We start from the raw sequence: 15,667 nt of genomic DNA on the forward strand, positions 1-15,667 counted from the left end.
AGGTGGATAACTAATTTTTTTTTGTTGTCTGAACATTAATGTATTGTCAGGCACTCAGAACATTGGACCCAGAATTCAAGCAGACTATACAGGGATATATCAAAACAAGCGTTTATTAAAAATCAGCGCTCACGCTCAACAGCAGGGGGAGATAAACTGGATCCTGTGTAGAAATAGAAACTCAGGTTAGTGACTTTGAAAACTCAAACGGGCCTCGACAATATTTATCTAAGTGACTAACCTGCTTCTGAGCCCAGAGGATGGAGTAGAAACCAGACAGCTGCTTTCTCTCCACAGCCTGTGGCGGGAGCCGCCCCCAGAGTTCCAAGTGAGGAGCTGAGCGGGCTGATGAGAAGAAGCCAGGAAATATGGAGGAGCAGAAGTACCCGTGGGGGGAAATCCAAAACTGGAGCCGTTGCAGAAGCAGGTTTCCAGGCCAGAAGATCAGAGAGACAAAGAGGTAGCAGAGGACAATCCAAGCCGAAGGCAGGACACGGGTCCAAGGTCAGTAAGCCGGCAGAATCCAGGAATCAGTCCAGAACAGATCAGGCTAACAGAGCAAAGGAGGGTCAAAGCAAAACTCGGACATCCAACAGCAGAAACTGGTCAGGATCATAACATCGAAAAGTTACAGAATCGCTAGAGTTACTGTGACACACAGCTCGAGTAATCTGGCACGCATGGCAGGAAAACAGACCACATAAATAGCGTCTGGAAACAGGTGGATCGGATGGATGGTAATGAGTAACCTGGCACAGTAGACAGGTGAATGGAATGAGCAATTAAGCCAGCCATCAGCGCCAAGATCATATCCACAATTTTTCTCAGCTCCAAACCTGGAATTGCTAATTTCATTGACCGACCTTTAAATAAACACTAAAGCTGTTCCTAAAGGTTTAAACTTGCTGGAAAAAAATCTAATTAGGAACATTTCTTAGTTGAGACACTTTGTGAATAGAATACGACAAGTTAAATTTAAAATAAGAAATAAAACAAAAACTGCAGTCTCCTATTTTAATGGCATTATATCTAATTATCTTATTTTATGGGTAAAAATACTTATTGGCAGATCATCCTGTTTACCTGCTCGGCTTTGGCCGAGACAGGACAAAATGTTTTGGAGAATAAAAGTAGGACAGTAGATTCCCCTCCAGAGGACAGTGAGCGTATAGACGTGCTGTGTGTTGTTGGATGGATGTCACTGCCAGCTCAGGGATTCCTGTGCACATTAGAGGCTGCATGGGTTCAATTGTTTCGTGAATGTACATGAGCTGCTGGCCCTCCCTCTTTCTCTCTGACCTCTGTCCTACAATCAGCCCTCTGCATGGATACAGGATGGCTGTCCTGTGGCCTCTCTATCTGCTGATCTCTGGGCCTCTCTGGGCTTGCTTGGCCCTGACCATACCCGATGGGCACCCTGAGGCTCACCACGGTCCTCTCTTTAACACCAGCCCCGTCAGCCCATCTGTGGATCTGCCCAATGCTCTAAGGGTGTTCAGCTTGGACTACCACCACGTGCAAGCTCCCTTTGAGATTGTTCTGTGGATAATGCTGGCCTCACTGGCCAAACTGGGTAAGCCTAAGAGCAACTGAACTTATACTGTTCAACATTATGCTGCAGGTAGAATTATTTACAGGGCAAAATGACTGCCTTTCATTTCAGGTTATGAATTTTCAACACCATGAAGTGTTAGAGTCCAGTAAGATGGCTGAATGTGATGGAGAGAACATTCAAAAAATGCAATGCTGAAAAATATAATTGAAAATTTAATCAGAACATTTTGTCATTGATATATTAACTGTTAACAAATCAACCAAAGCAGATCATCAGGATGATTGATTTATAACCCTTAGAGACTTAAAGTGGATCAAAATCAGGCCAGGGGTGTAAATGTCAGAAAAAGCAAGATGTTTACGCCTCTAATATAGGCACAAAGCAAAACCTTTGGTCTTTTCTATCATGCTGAAATGTTTCAGATCCCCAAACATAAAAATTTGTATCAGACACTGAGAGGAAATGCACTTTTAAAAGAATGATTTCCTTTATTGAAAAGCAAGATGAAAAGTCTATCACTTTATAATCTTTAATGGCCAGTTTTCCTGTTGGAGGGGTGGGGTCTATGGAGTCTGACGCTCTGCTCCGCCCACTCTCAGCACCAACAGCATTAAAAAGAATGAACAGCTTGTTGACAGTCAGCTCATAACCTTAAAAAGATTTCAGTCTGGTATTTATTGCAAAGAAGAGAGCTTTATTTATTGCAATTGCTTCTGAGTCAGTCATTATAATTATTTATAAGTTAATTATATTATTTTATGCTTTTAAATCATATGAAAAAATGTCACTATATCTACTTTTTGAAATTTCTAAATGGTTCTGCTGTCTCAGCAAAACTAATTAGACTTACGATCTCAATAATGATTTTATTCTGTATACCATATTTACTGGAATACAAGACACTCCTGAATATTAGCCGCACAAGCTAAAATAAGGAGAAAATCTGGTTTGTTCCTAAATGAGCTGCACCTGACTAAAAGCTGCAGGTGTTTTAATGTTTAATTGCCATTTGTAAGAGAATATGCACAAAGAGGATTGTCAGTAAGATGATGGCTGTTTGGGAACACATCCCTTTTATTAACAGTTTGAAAAACAAGTTACAGCTACATATTTACAGAACTTTTTACGTATATGTACAACTACCGGTGATTACAACTACGAAAACATGTAGTGTGCTGTTAAAATGAGTAACAAATGTACTGTATAAAAATAACATACAGCTCAGCAGAACAAAAAAAAAAATTGGGCCTACCGTTTCGGCTAAGGTGCAGCATAGGTTTTAACAAGAAGCGAAGTCAGTCATTCATTGACATCGCCATAGTCTTCTTCCTTCCCACTAAAACCACCAAAATATGACGTTCAGAACACGACAAATCAGGCATCAACCCTGAATCTAAGACCACGAATACACGCTACATTCGACCACTGCTGCACTTTAAGAAACAGAAATGTTTTGAGAGCTGTACAAATCCAAAATTTGTTTTGCATACTCTGTGTATACAAAATGACAATAAAAGTCTAAGTCCCCTACATCAGACTAGCAACACTAACCCTAACCCTACATCACTGTTGCTCCAATATTAGACACTTCTCCACACTGTCAGAATCCACTGGCAGACTTGGGCAAAACTTGCTTTTTGCATGCAACCACTTTTGGTGAATTGTTTATTGCCACCCGGCTCCACGTCTCCTACTGAACATTTAGTGCTACTAGGCATGATTCAGACTGATGTCAAGTTGCTTCTTTTTCACGGATACTGTGTGTCTGATCACACGTCCTTCTGTCAGGAAAAGTAGTGCCGCGCAACAGAATAAACCAAAATAAATCCTCTTACGATATAACAAAAATCATTTAAAAAATCCATAGAAAAGCTGCATCTCTATAGTTCTGCTGCTATAGGCTTAGACTGCTGGAGGACATAGGGACCCCTTTTTCATCATTCTGCTTCATTCTATCTCTATTCTCCCACTCTGCAGAATCTGTTAGTTCAATCTCTAACGTTCTGCTCTCTCTGCTTTTTCTCATAGTAGCTTCATCTGGTCTGTTCCTGTTTGGCTGTGACTCCATCCTGGAGAGAAATATCAGCTGTGCTGCTGCCATCAACACCTTTGTTTCTAGATGTTGGAGCTTGGCCTGTTTTCCAGTGTAGTCCTGTTTCTCTGACTGTGACTAACTGGATGTGCTCTCTTCATCCTCTGACATGGGAGCTGGCTCGGAGCTCGTCTGCCTGGCTGTGTGTTTCCTGGACGGGGCCGCCTGTGGAGCTGGTTGACAGTTGCCTTTTGTATCTATGCTTCTTTTTCTATGTCTGCTTCTGTCTCCTTGAACCCCAGTGGGCCTCAGCAGATGGCCGCTCACACTGAGCCTGGTTCTGCTGGAGGTTTCTTCCTGTTCAAAGGGAGTTTTTCCTCTCCACTGTCGCTACAAGCATGCTTAGTGTGAGGGATTGCTGAAGAGTCAATGAGTCGATGCAATCAGCTGGTTTTCCTTGGATAGAAAACTTTGAATCAATCTGACTGGATGATCTGGTGAACTGGAAAGTGCCTTGAGCTAAGATGTGTAATTAATTGGTGCTATAGAAATAATTGGGACTGAATTCAACCAAATTAACTAAACTCAAAAATAAACAAACATGAACGACTAACACGAATACAACGAATAATGATGAATAATGATGAACCGTATATAAAGCAGACCGAACAGGTGGATGAGATGAAGGATAATTAGAGCACTGGGAGGGAACGGCAGGTGAATGAAGTCAGTAAATAGATCAGTTACTGTGGCTGTGATCACAATATAAAGTGGCTAAAACTGCTAAATAAGTGAAATTGAAATAGCAGAATGTGCTCTTTGTAAATGAAATAACTGAATCCGTAGTTTTATTTATACAGCTCGAAGAACACGTGATTGGTGTTGTGTCATTTAATAATACAAAAAAAAAGTTATAGTTACTTTGGTAAATAGGTTTTCCAATATCTTGGTGGCAAAAAAAGCCCCTGTCTTTAGTTCTTCTTGTTAAATAATTTTATTTGTATTTTAGGAATAATCTAAAGAATATAAAAGCTTTGATCTGCAGATTTCCCCATCTGTGATCTCTAACTTCTCAGGTTTCCACTGGTCCTTCTCAGGTTTCCACTGGTCAGGTCGGGTCCCAGCTGTTGTCCCTGAAAGTTGTGTCCTCATCATGGTGGGACTCCTTGTGGGAGGGGTAATCTATGGAGTCCGACACTCTGCGCCCCCCACTCTGAGTGCCGACGCGTTCTTCCTCTTCCTGCTGCCTCCCATCGTTTTAGATGCTGGCTACTTCCTTCCAGGGAGGCTCTTCTTTGAAAACCTTGGTACCATCCTGTGGTACGTATCTGGGCTGTAAAGTGCTCTTTTAAAACACATCCTTGTGTTTTCAGATTTAGATGTAACTCAAATTGTGTTTCCTAACTATCTAAAGCCACAGTCAGGACAGAAGCAGGTCCCTGTGCTTTTCCTCCTGCAGGTATGCAGTGCTGGGCACCTTATGGAACGTGCTGGGCATTGGCCTGTGTCTCTATGGGGTTTGCCTGCTGGCTCCCAGTTCTCTGGGGGACATCTCTCTGCTCCATTGCCTGCTGTTTGGCTCTTTGATAGCTGCAGTGGATCCGGTGGCTGTGCTCTCTGTCTTCCAAGAGATGCATGTGAATGAACAGCTGCACATCTTAGTGTTTGGAGAGTCGCTGCTCAATGATGCCGTCACCGTGGTCAGCGCACAAGCTTCTCTCAGTCTGTCCAGATATTGTTCTTATAGTTGTTTGAAGAACACAATAAGGTTTATGTCTCCATCTCTTAGGTCCTCTATAAGCTGTTTGAGTCTTTTCTGAGGCTGCCGTCAGTGACGGGGTTGGATGTGTTGGTGGGAGGATGCAGAGTGGTGGTGGTCGGTCTGGGAGGCCTCTTTGTGGGACTGTTCTTTGGTTTGTTGGCAGCTCTCACCTCACGGTTCACCTTCAGAGCCCAGGTCATTGCTCCCCTCTTCGTCTTCCTCTACTCCTATCTGTCCTACCTGACCTCAGAGATGCTTCACTTCTCAGGAATCATGGCGTGAGTGCTGGCATCTGTCACTTTGACCCTTCAGAAAGTCTGTGAAAAGTCTGAACAGTTCCTCCCCCAAACCCCGCAGCATTGTGACCTGTGCTGTGACCATGAAACAGTACGTGGAAGCAAACGTGTCAGAGCGCAGCAACACCAGCATCCAGTATTTCCTGAAGATGTGGAGTAGTGTGAGTGAGACCTTGATCTTTATCTTCCTCGGGGTGTCCACCATACAAGACATACACATGTGGAGCTGGCCCTTCGTGTGCTCTACCCTGCTGCTCTGCCTCGTCATGCGGGCCACAGGTATTTATGTCAGAAACGACTTGAGTGTTTAAACAAGTTCTCCTTCTGAAAACATCCTCCTGATGTGTAGGTGTCCTATTTCTCACCGCTGTGGTGAACAAGCTGCGGAGGAACGCCGTGACCTTCCGAGACCAGTTCATCATCGCCTATGGGGGGCTGAGAGGAGCAATCTGCTTCTCCCTGGTCTTTCTCATCGATGATTTCCCAAAGAAAAGACTCTTCATCACAACCACCATCGTGGTGATTCTGTTTACAGTCTTTGTGCAGGTGGGATAGAGATCAGTGATCATATTCACTGATTTTAGATCTGTGATGTTTAGATCAGTGATTTTAGATCTGTGATGTTAGATCAGTGATGTTTAGATCAGTGATGTTAGATCTGTGATGTTTAGATCTGACTAACACAGCTTGGTTTTCAGGGGATGACCATCAAGCCTCTGGTGGAGCTCCTGGATGTGAAGAGAAAGAAAAGAGCGCTCCCTACAGTCAGTGAGGAGATCCACAGCAGGGTGAACCTTCCCTGCTTCCACTTCCTTCATCGCTTGGTTAAATTAGTGAAATACTTATTTATTAGTATTACTTCTGCCTTGGATATAACCTTGATATAACAGATCCTATTTTCCTCTAGTAGAGGCTCTAGTAATCTACAGTGATGTCACATGTTGACCCACAGCAGCTGCTTGACTTTTATCAGCTTATAGATGTGAAGCTAGATGTGGAAAAAAACAGTTTTAAAAATATTAGGACAAATTAAACAGATTTTAATTTCTATCAGTTTTTTATTAGTTACTTACTTTTAAAAGTTTAGCATCTGTGTTGTGATTTTATGTTCAATGCCCATCCAGGTTGGATGCCAGATTAATGTTGTGGATTTATATTCTATTCTATTTCCAGCCAGCTGGGAATTTATATTTCTGATACTTTAAAATGTTTATTGCCCTCCCCTGTAGGGGGGGGGGGGGTAAATATCTTATTTAATCAGATATTATTTTGGCTGTTATATTATTGTTTATGACACACAGTCCTACTAACTGTGTGTTAGAACAATAGATGAAAGAGTGATTCGAGCTCTAATCATGGTCAAACAGTTATTTCTGCACATACATGGAATAAATTCAGTTTAACACTCTTAACTAAGACTAGTAAAACTCAACTAAACTAAACTAAACTCTATGTACAAAGAGGAAGGGAAAACCAAGGAAGAACTCGGGATCTGATCAAATTAGCTTTTCACTCATTTAAAGCCCGGTTCACACTGAACGACTAATCGCATGGTTTAGTCGTACAGTGTGAGTTCATGTCATGGTCTTGGTTCTGTTGTGCTTTACTTTGCTCCTTGTTTTCTTTTCTGTCCTCCCATGCTGTTGTCCACCTACCTCGTCTCTCCCCGGCTCCTCGTGTTTGGTTTACCCAGATGTCTCCATAGTTCTGGTTTGCTTTTCATTATTAGTTGGATTTTTGCATTCCTGCCTTTGTTTACAGTTTTTTCCCCATTAAACTCCTAGAAATCTCCTCACCTTCTCTGCCTCTGCATCTGGGTCCTCTAAACCACAACCAAACCCTGACAGTTCACAGCTCAGGATATATGTTCGGCCCGATGCTCTGATGCGATCTACCTGACCACACTGTGCGACCAAAAACCACGTCGGACTCAGCTCGGCAGTGAGATGGAGCTGCTCTGATGCGTCTATCCTGAAACCAAACAAATAGTTTTGTGTGTAAATTTTGTGCTGAAAGCCCTAAAAAGAAAAGGCGACAATGTATTTGGAAAAAAGACATGTCTGAGCAAACGTGGCTACTATGGTCTGTCATTTTTACAGACAGAACTCCATTTCACTCATTGCCCCCCCGCCATGCTGCTGGGTTTATATCTAAGAGGAAGAGGACTTTTTTGACTTTTTAACAACACTTTATTTACACAATTCAACACTTATAAACAATTATTGATGTAAAACACATCAAAACAAGGTAAAATGTACGAACAAGTAAGAGGAAGAAGAAGAATCCTTTTTTGCTCACGACCACCTTATGATGGCCGACTGAATTTCAAACATGTTAGATTTTCTCCCGACCTTCCTATTCCTGATGGGGGGGTGGTCGTTAGAGGCTGATTGCCCCTTGTTACCCCCTGTACAGCTACACGCCGCACCATCAGGCTGAACGTCAGCGGGATCAAAAAATTCTTGCATGACTAAAAAATTGTCCCGAAAAGGTGAAGTATTCGTACAGTTCATGCCCAGCTTTACCTGCAGATCGCTCCGCCTCGGACATTGGAGCGGTTGGCTGGTTCTATGATTGATGCTCTTCTTTCTTTGCCTTTAACAGAAGACAGATTCTTCCTTTTATTTTTAGGATCTCGCCACTAAAACTTGTTACCAGAGTTTATCTCCAATGTTTACGACTTGGCTTTAAACTAAAAAATTTAAAACTTCTCCCCCAAAGTATGGCAACAATTTCACTAAGTATTGTTGCCATTGACTTCATTTAACTTACTTTTCTTGACATAATTAGAGAAGATGTGATGATGTTCTGTTCAGGTGTGACGCCTTTGTAGGAGTGAGATATTACTGCCATGTTTTGTTGAATAGACCAGGCCTGCCTTCTGTCTTTAATCTTAATCTTTCTCCTAGAGGATCAACAATCTTCACAAACTAAATGATTTTAATGATTTGATTGACTTATTGTCATGCTTAGCTTTTAACCCACAGCCACTGGAGAAGCTGCTGCCACTCTTGATTTAACGTAGAAAATACTCCTAGATCCGTTGATTGTGTTGTGTCTATTTAGTCCTCTAAATTTAAAGTTTAAACATCTGATAGCCTTTTAAATTAGACCGTTCTCCTGTTCAAAGGGACTAATTCCTGCCAGCTTTCTCAAAAAATGCTTGAAGTAGAAAGATTCCTGCAAAGTAGCAAACTGGACTTTAATGGACATATTATTGTTTCCAGATGAGATTAGAAAATAAGTTTCAGTGCATCACACCATAAACTAGGATTAAACTTGAAGATATGTACCTAAAATTGTATAAGTGTAGTTGGATTGATTAATTCCTGTGTATTAATAAACTAAAAGGAGGAGGAAAGGTGAAAGTGTTCAGCAGATTTTATTGACTAAATATGAGTGAATGAAAAATGACATAATTATTGAAATTGTTATTCTGCACCTTTCAGCTGTTGGACCACCTGCTGTCAGGAATAGAAGATGTGGTTGGCTACTGGGGGCAGCACTACTGGAAAGACAGGTTAGTCTGTCTGATGATGTTTCAGTCTTTCCCTAATCCTATGACACAAACCGCCACTAGGTGGCAGCAGATAATCTAGAGCATCATAGTAACTTTTTCCTGTGTGTGTTTGAGGTTTGAACAGTTTAACAAGAAGTATCTTCGACGTTTCCTAATTGGGGAGCATCACAGGGCCCATTCCAGCATCCTCAGAGTCTACCAGGAGGTGGAGAGGCGGGAGCAGCGGGGGGGCGATGAGGCCCCTCCAGTGTAAGGAGGCATTTATAAAAGCAGCTCAGAAAACTCACCCAAACATGTGAAGCTGGACTCTGGATTCTGGCAGGGAGGTCATGATTTTGGTCGTTTGTCGTTTTTAAAACCACTTATTACTTCAGTGAATTTAAAATATAGAAGAAGAAATGATAACTTATTTCTAATTTTCTCTAAAACACATGAAGTAAAAAATATTCAGAAGGTTTTGAAGAGATATAAACCGCAAACTGCTCTACAGAAACAACAATGAAAAAATGGGCGTCTAAAATAAGAAAAATCAATAAATCCCAGTGAAAAGCATCTAGAACCAAAAGAATTGATTCGTCCAAACACCAATATGTGTTGGCTATTGGCAGCGAAACAGGTCATCAGCATGATGCTACCACTACCTTGCTTCATATATAGTGGAATTTACACTTGAATCTGTGAGCGAAATGGTTGGAGTTGGTAAGCATAACTATTTTCATTTAACTAAAATCTAAACTTAGATGTACAGCTTAAAAAAAAAAGTTTATCAGCTTAGAACTTTTGATGGGAACTGGTTTCGTCAACATTTGATGAGTTCTGGAAATGTATTGAGGTTTACAGTTTGCCTCTGAGAGTTATGTCATAACTGAAGCCCTTTTGTATGAACCTCTCAGAGTAGACCCTCGTCCCAGCAGCCGCCCCCTCCTGCCTGAGGAAATCGACAGCATCAGACGCATCCTCTCCAGAAACCTTCACAACTTCAACAACAAGGTAGAAGACACACCTTCCTCTGAGTTTGCTTTTTGCATTCTGAATAAATGTGACGTCTTCATGCAGCAGACTGCTGCCTACAGCAGACACACCCTTCACCAGGAAGTCACAGCAGACAAAATGAGGAAGCCTCTGCACAGACATCGGAGTCTTCCGGAAAGACGCGTTGATAATACCATCACACTCTGCCCACAGGTACTCAGGAGAACACAGTTAGAAATCAGTGAGGCTTTTTTCATGTCTTTAAATGCCTTTAAACATGTTTAAAATAATCCATTAATGGAAACTCACCTTAAAGGGACTGAAGCTTTTAAAGAACATATTTGTTTTAACTTCATTGTGCTGTTCCTTCATAAAATAATATAGCAGCAGCCCCTCCCTGTCCTGAAAACAAGTCATAATGAAGGTCTGCATAGTTCTGATTAGAAACCAACTTTTGGAGTTGGCTTTTGAGTTAAAGGTTCAATGTTCTTTTATTTAGTTTAAACCATGAAAATAGCTGCTAAAGAGATGCTATCAAAGAAAATAATAAAAAAAAAAAAACTAAAGGTTAGCCCCTTGGAGAGGCTTAAAAGTCAAAGGTTTGAGTTGTAAGTTTAAACTGTTTTGGGAGTAATCAGTAAGTCAGACTGGAAGATTGTTGCTACTCCGTCTCCTCACCCAGAACTTCTGCATATGTGAAAATTTAAATAGCTTGAAGGAGTTGCCTCATTTATGCTCACATAATCCTCTTGCTGCAGCCAGGTTTCTGTAAGGCAACACAAGTCAATGTGATTATCACAAATCAAGTCATTAACTAGCAGACTTTTAGAGGAAAGCGATCTTATGTTAAACAGACCACATTTAATCGTTTTAACTTTTTCCCCAATTTGAGTTATTTTGATTTTAATTAGATTATCATGATTTACTCCTTTGGGAATATTTGCTAATTTATTAGATTTTGGTCGTGGGCAAGACACTGTCTGGATGGAGTAAAGAGTGGGTAACAGTAGAGAAGCTGCAGAGAGGTCTGTTAAACTATGACTCTACTTCCTGGTCTGCACCCTGGGGGGTCAGGGTTTTAGAGGACTAATAAATGTGACCAGATTCCTAGAAAATGAAGCAAACACTCATAGGGGGTCCGCGGAGGTACTGCATGGGGGTCGCGAAAGTTTTGGTTGATTACTTTTTTTTATATTCCCTCCTGCAGTTTTTTGCAGTAATTAAAATTTCTTTAAATACACATTAACATGAATTCAATACACTGTAGTAAACAGATAAATGAAAGCAGAAGATGTCTTTCAGTCATCAGTGCTCACATTCAGCGACACACAGGATCTCTTTCAAACCTGGGCACCGTTTCATTCACAACACCTGACCCATCAACCAGGAATCAGAATCAGAAATACTTTAATAATCCCAGGGAGAAATAACTTTCGTTACATGACTCCATCTGTAATAGAGTGACTGTAGGACCAGTTTAATATAACACAATTTCATACAATAAATATAATTGGGGGTCCCCGCTCCATCTTGCAATCAGTTTGGGGGTCCTTGGCCTGGAAAACGTTGAAGACCCCTGGTCTATGCCATGCTACAATGTGGGATTCAGAAAAAGATGTTGAAATGTCTGAAAGGTCGGACACAGGCGAGAGCGTATCGGGAGACGGAGACCAACCAGACCTCCCTCATCCTTGGCCCTATCTCACAGGATTTATAGAAATAGTCGAAAATTGAGCTTTCAATTCATATAGCGGCATCTGGCTTTTTTTTTTAAAGGTTACTTTATACTTTGAGTAGTTTTTGGAGCACATATGTTTTCACTTTTACGTGAGTAAAGAGGTCAAGTTTATACTTCAACTTTTACCAGAGTGTTTTTAAACTTCAGGATCTATACTTCTACTTAAGTAACAAATGTGTGAACTTTTGACACCACTGGCCAGAAGTGGTGCGATTATATCTCAGCAACTTTGGTTAATATCATGAAATGGATGACAACCATCCAGGAAGAGGCTGCAGATCAACAAAGAGTCTTTCTTTCAGGATAGGCCCAGTAAATCCTTAGAACCTAGAACCTTTTAAGACACAGTTTAATCAAAAAGAAGTTTTAGGAGAATTATCATTTTGTTTACTTTTTCTGTATTTTCAATGTCAGCAGGAGGATGGAGAGTTTGCCAAGTCTTATAAAGGGAGAGCGCGACTCAGCAGGTCTCACACAGGTATCTGACACTGATGGTATAACTACAGCTTAAGCTTTAAGATGCTGAGCTTCTCATATTCCCATCTGAAAGGTTAGAGGAGCCCAAAGAGATTTAAAAGACTGATCTCTACAGTCACTAGTTTGTCAGCTCCGAGCTGCCGTAGAACAAAGATGGCTGCCTCCATCAATGTGTGACCTCATCATGTGACCCAGTGTGAACCCAGTTCTGCTGTATTTTCTGCCCTTGCTGCAGTGTGCTCAGCAGGCCCAAGATGGTCCAAGCTTCCTGCCCCATCAGTCCAAGCAGCTCAGCCAGTAGATCCAGAAGCTGCTGCGGTTTGTCCACAGGACGCCCCCCCGACAGAGAGAGCCACAAAGAAACAACTCAGCTTTATACTGGAGGAGGAGAAACTGGTCTAAAGGCAGCGAGAAAGAGAAGAAAAGTTAAAGTCCTAGTCCCGTTGTTATGGAAACCATTCACATGAGGCTTGAATGAATGAAATGCTTCTACCTTCTTGTGTGGTGACTTCAAATAATAAAGCTGTTTTAAACCTGCATGTTTGAAGTGCAAAGTTTCAGGAAATCAACCTGTTTTATGAATGACCAACACACTCAGTGGTAATCTGATGATGACAAACTTTACCAGGTCCCAAAATAACTTTCTGTTCCCCCATTTAAGCTTCCAGTTCCCAGCATGCCAGGGAGTGGCTGGGACAGCCGGAGAGCAGAGGACCAGGGGAGAGCAGAGAGTTTAGGAGGACATCAGTGTGAACCTGAAGACTTCAGACATCCAGACGAGAGGACTGACAAAGAAGGTTTAAGAATATGAGAATAGGAGCTGCAGCTTTAGCGGGGGGGATTTTAGGGGTAGTAGGAACTCTGTGTTTCCTTGTGGCCTTTGGTACAGACTATTGGCTGGTAGCCATTGAAAACTGTGGACAATTTCTGCAGCCAGGAATCCCAACGCAGGACAAAGACGCTAACCGGACCGAGGTAGGGCGCTGCTAAACCTCGACCTCCTTCAGACAAAACAGATGTACCATAATTTAAGTTGATGTGACAGCCACTAAAAGACGACTATGGAACTGGTTCAGGGGTTTTGTAAACAGTGGCATGCAAGATATGTCTCTAGGATACTTAAATACACACTAAAGCTATGCAGGCCTAAATATGTAGAGCTGATATAGGAGCCGCAGAGCAGATGCTGAGGAAAAATAATTAACTCAATATTTTATAAGAAATGTAATAGAAAAACATAAAGCAGTACATAAATGTAAGGTTACAAATATAAATGTTTCTCTCAGAAATGCAGGAAAATAAGACTTCACAGCCCAACCAGAGGCTGGAACCCCACCACAAACCATGTGGTGGAGGCAGCATTACGTCGCTCCCTAAGCGACAGGAACGCCAGGAAAACCTTAGTGGAATAAGGAGGGATGGCCTAGTCAAAGTCCAAAATCCTTAAAAAGCATGGAAACAGCTCTTCACATCCTGTCAGACTGAGCTAGACCTGCTTTTGCAAAGAGGAATCTGCAGAAAAAACTCCTCATCATCAAAGTTTGTGGTTAGAATTTCAGTGCAAACAGACCTTCATGGTAATTTTAGAAAGGAAGATGCTCATTCTTATGAATGGTGGGTTTAATGTCGTTGCATTTAAGTGACAGGCTGTTTAATGATTTGTTTTAGTTGGAGCAACCAAATAACTATTAATTCTGTTTCTTTGGAATGCAATTATAAAATCAAACATGACTCATACTATGGTCAGCCAATGCACAGCCTGGGAGGGATCCCACAGCCTCAAATCAACGGATCTGCTTGTTGAGAATCATTAAAGTAGTCCTTTCATCTATCCCGCTTTTATTTCATATGGCATATGTGGAAAAAGGAGAGATGGATCTATTTATGAAAGCGAATCCCCCTGTGAACTCATCACTGCCACAAAGTCTTTCATTTTCAATAAAAGAAGATGATTAAAGCTGTTATGTTACACAGCGCCATCAATCATATTCCTGACAAGCAAGAGGAGAGTTTCATTCATGCGTGTTCATGAGTTCCCTCCAGGAAACCTCTCAGACCAGCAGGCCACGTTTGATGGCGCTCCGCCACTGAAGCAAAGAATGACACAGAGCTGCTTTCTGACACAAGAAAAACATTTAAAACATTAAAGTTTCTGATGTCTCTTCCTCTATTTCACATCCAGATAAATTAAGCAGCGTCTGTTTCTGCTTCTCAGCTCATTTTGCACCATGAGGGATTTTTCTGGCGATGTATGTTTGAAGTGGAACCTTCGTCCAAAGCCTCGTTGTTCTGTAGGTTGAAAAATAGGAATTTATTAAGGATATTCTACATTTTCTGATGTTATTTTTGTCATCATGATGACAGGATGAGATTTATAACTCCTTATGTTGCCTGTTTAAACTGCAGCAAACCAGCCTGAGTATAAGGTGTGCATCCATGGTTACCTCTTCCCGCTGCCAGTGGCCATTGGGGACGTTCCTAACCACATCTATGACGCTACAGCAGGTAAATGCTTTCAGTGGTCCTACGGTCAGCCATGAATGCAAGTTTACACATTTTCTCTCTGATGAATGATGCCGTAAAATCGAGAAGCTGAACTGTTGAGGGCGTTCTTTTTTCAACTTTGCTTGATTTGTTCGTTTGCAGGTTTTACAACCGCTAACAAATTTTATTAACAGCGACAGATATATTAAGAAAAATGTGAAATTCTGATTTCCTCCTCTACCACAGAAAAATTTGTTAAAAGTTACTTAAACAGACAAAAAGTTTAGACACAGATAAGATGTGCTCACTATTTAAAATGAATCTTAGGACAGAGCTGTTAGATCCTTTTCTGCCACTAGCAGCCTTTATCTGATAGTGAACAGACTGAATATGGGGTTAAGATAGGAGGAAGACATGTGGCAGAGGTCAACAAGCTGGGACTCAAACCCTTCACCTTTAGGACTATGGCCGTGTCATACTCTTCACCTGTGCGCCATCGCTGTGCCTCCTTAAAACCTCCTCAGCACAAGCTGAACCTTTTATTCAAGCTCCACCCTTGTGCCGATTGCTCTGAATCCTGCTCCCACTCCAAAAATCATTCTGCCAACTCAAATTTAAGCAGTAAAGGAGCCCGCTACTAGTGACAGGACTACTAGTGACAAGAGCCCGCTACTAGTGACAGGAGCCTACTACTAGTGACAGGAGTCCGCTACTAGTGACAGGAAGCCGCTGCTAGTGACAGGAGCCCGCTACTAGTGACAGGACTACTAGTGACAGGAGCCCGCTACTAGTGACAGGAGCCTACTACTAGTGACAGGAGTCCGCTACTAG

At 41.7% G+C, this 15,667-nt stretch overlaps 2 protein-coding genes across 3 annotated transcripts in view; both read left to right on the top strand.

Moving 5' to 3' along the window:
• Positions 1-1,335: 1,335 nt before the first annotated feature.
• LOC107096064 (sodium/hydrogen exchanger 2-like) lies at positions 1,336-12,893 on the top strand. Its single transcript, XM_015392551.1, has 13 exons — positions 1,336-1,573; positions 4,685-4,907; positions 5,047-5,287; positions 5,377-5,627; positions 5,707-5,924; positions 5,995-6,191; positions 6,344-6,433; positions 9,095-9,165; positions 9,280-9,414; positions 10,059-10,155; positions 10,222-10,350; positions 12,290-12,353; positions 12,588-12,893. The coding sequence occupies exons 1-13, from the start codon at positions 1,336-1,338 to the stop codon at positions 12,752-12,754; spliced, it is 2,121 nt and encodes a 706-aa protein (XP_015248037.1). The 3' UTR covers positions 12,755-12,893.
• A 132-nt stretch (positions 12,894-13,025) lies between these two features.
• LOC107096065 (transmembrane protein 182-like) overlaps positions 13,026-15,667 on the top strand; it is a 6,149-nt gene continuing 3,507 nt past the window's right edge. Inside the window, exons 1-3 of one of the 2 annotated variants that reach the window (XM_015392553.1) lie at positions 13,026-13,327; positions 14,568-14,643; positions 14,759-14,857. In XM_015392553.1, the coding sequence (XP_015248039.1) occupies positions 13,160-13,327; positions 14,568-14,643; positions 14,759-14,857 (343 nt within the window). In that variant the 5' untranslated portion in view covers positions 13,026-13,159. The remainder of the gene's footprint in view (positions 13,328-14,567; positions 14,644-14,758; positions 14,858-15,667) is intronic. The other variant, XM_015392552.1, reaches the window with a different exon arrangement.

The sequence above is a fragment of the Cyprinodon variegatus genome, unplaced genomic scaffold, assembly GCF_000732505.1.
Source record: "Cyprinodon variegatus isolate N-32 unplaced genomic scaffold, C_variegatus-1.0 Scaffold596, whole genome shotgun sequence".
NCBI classification, from domain to species: domain Eukaryota; kingdom Metazoa; phylum Chordata; class Actinopteri; order Cyprinodontiformes; family Cyprinodontidae; genus Cyprinodon; species Cyprinodon variegatus.

Bases quoted from the DNA above. Each gene is read 5' to 3' on its own strand.
- LOC107096064 (XM_015392551.1), top strand. From the start codon at position 1,336: ATGGCTGTCCTGTGGCCTCTCTATCTGCTGATCTCTGGGCCTCTCTGG. The intron at 1,574-4,684 runs GTAAGCCTAAGA...GGTCCTTCTCAG, and splicing joins GGCCTCACTGGCCAAACTGG to GTTTCCACTGGTCAGGTCGG. The intron at 10,351-12,289 runs GTACTCAGGAGA...TTTCAATGTCAG, and splicing joins CCATCACACTCTGCCCACAG to CAGGAGGATGGAGAGTTTGC.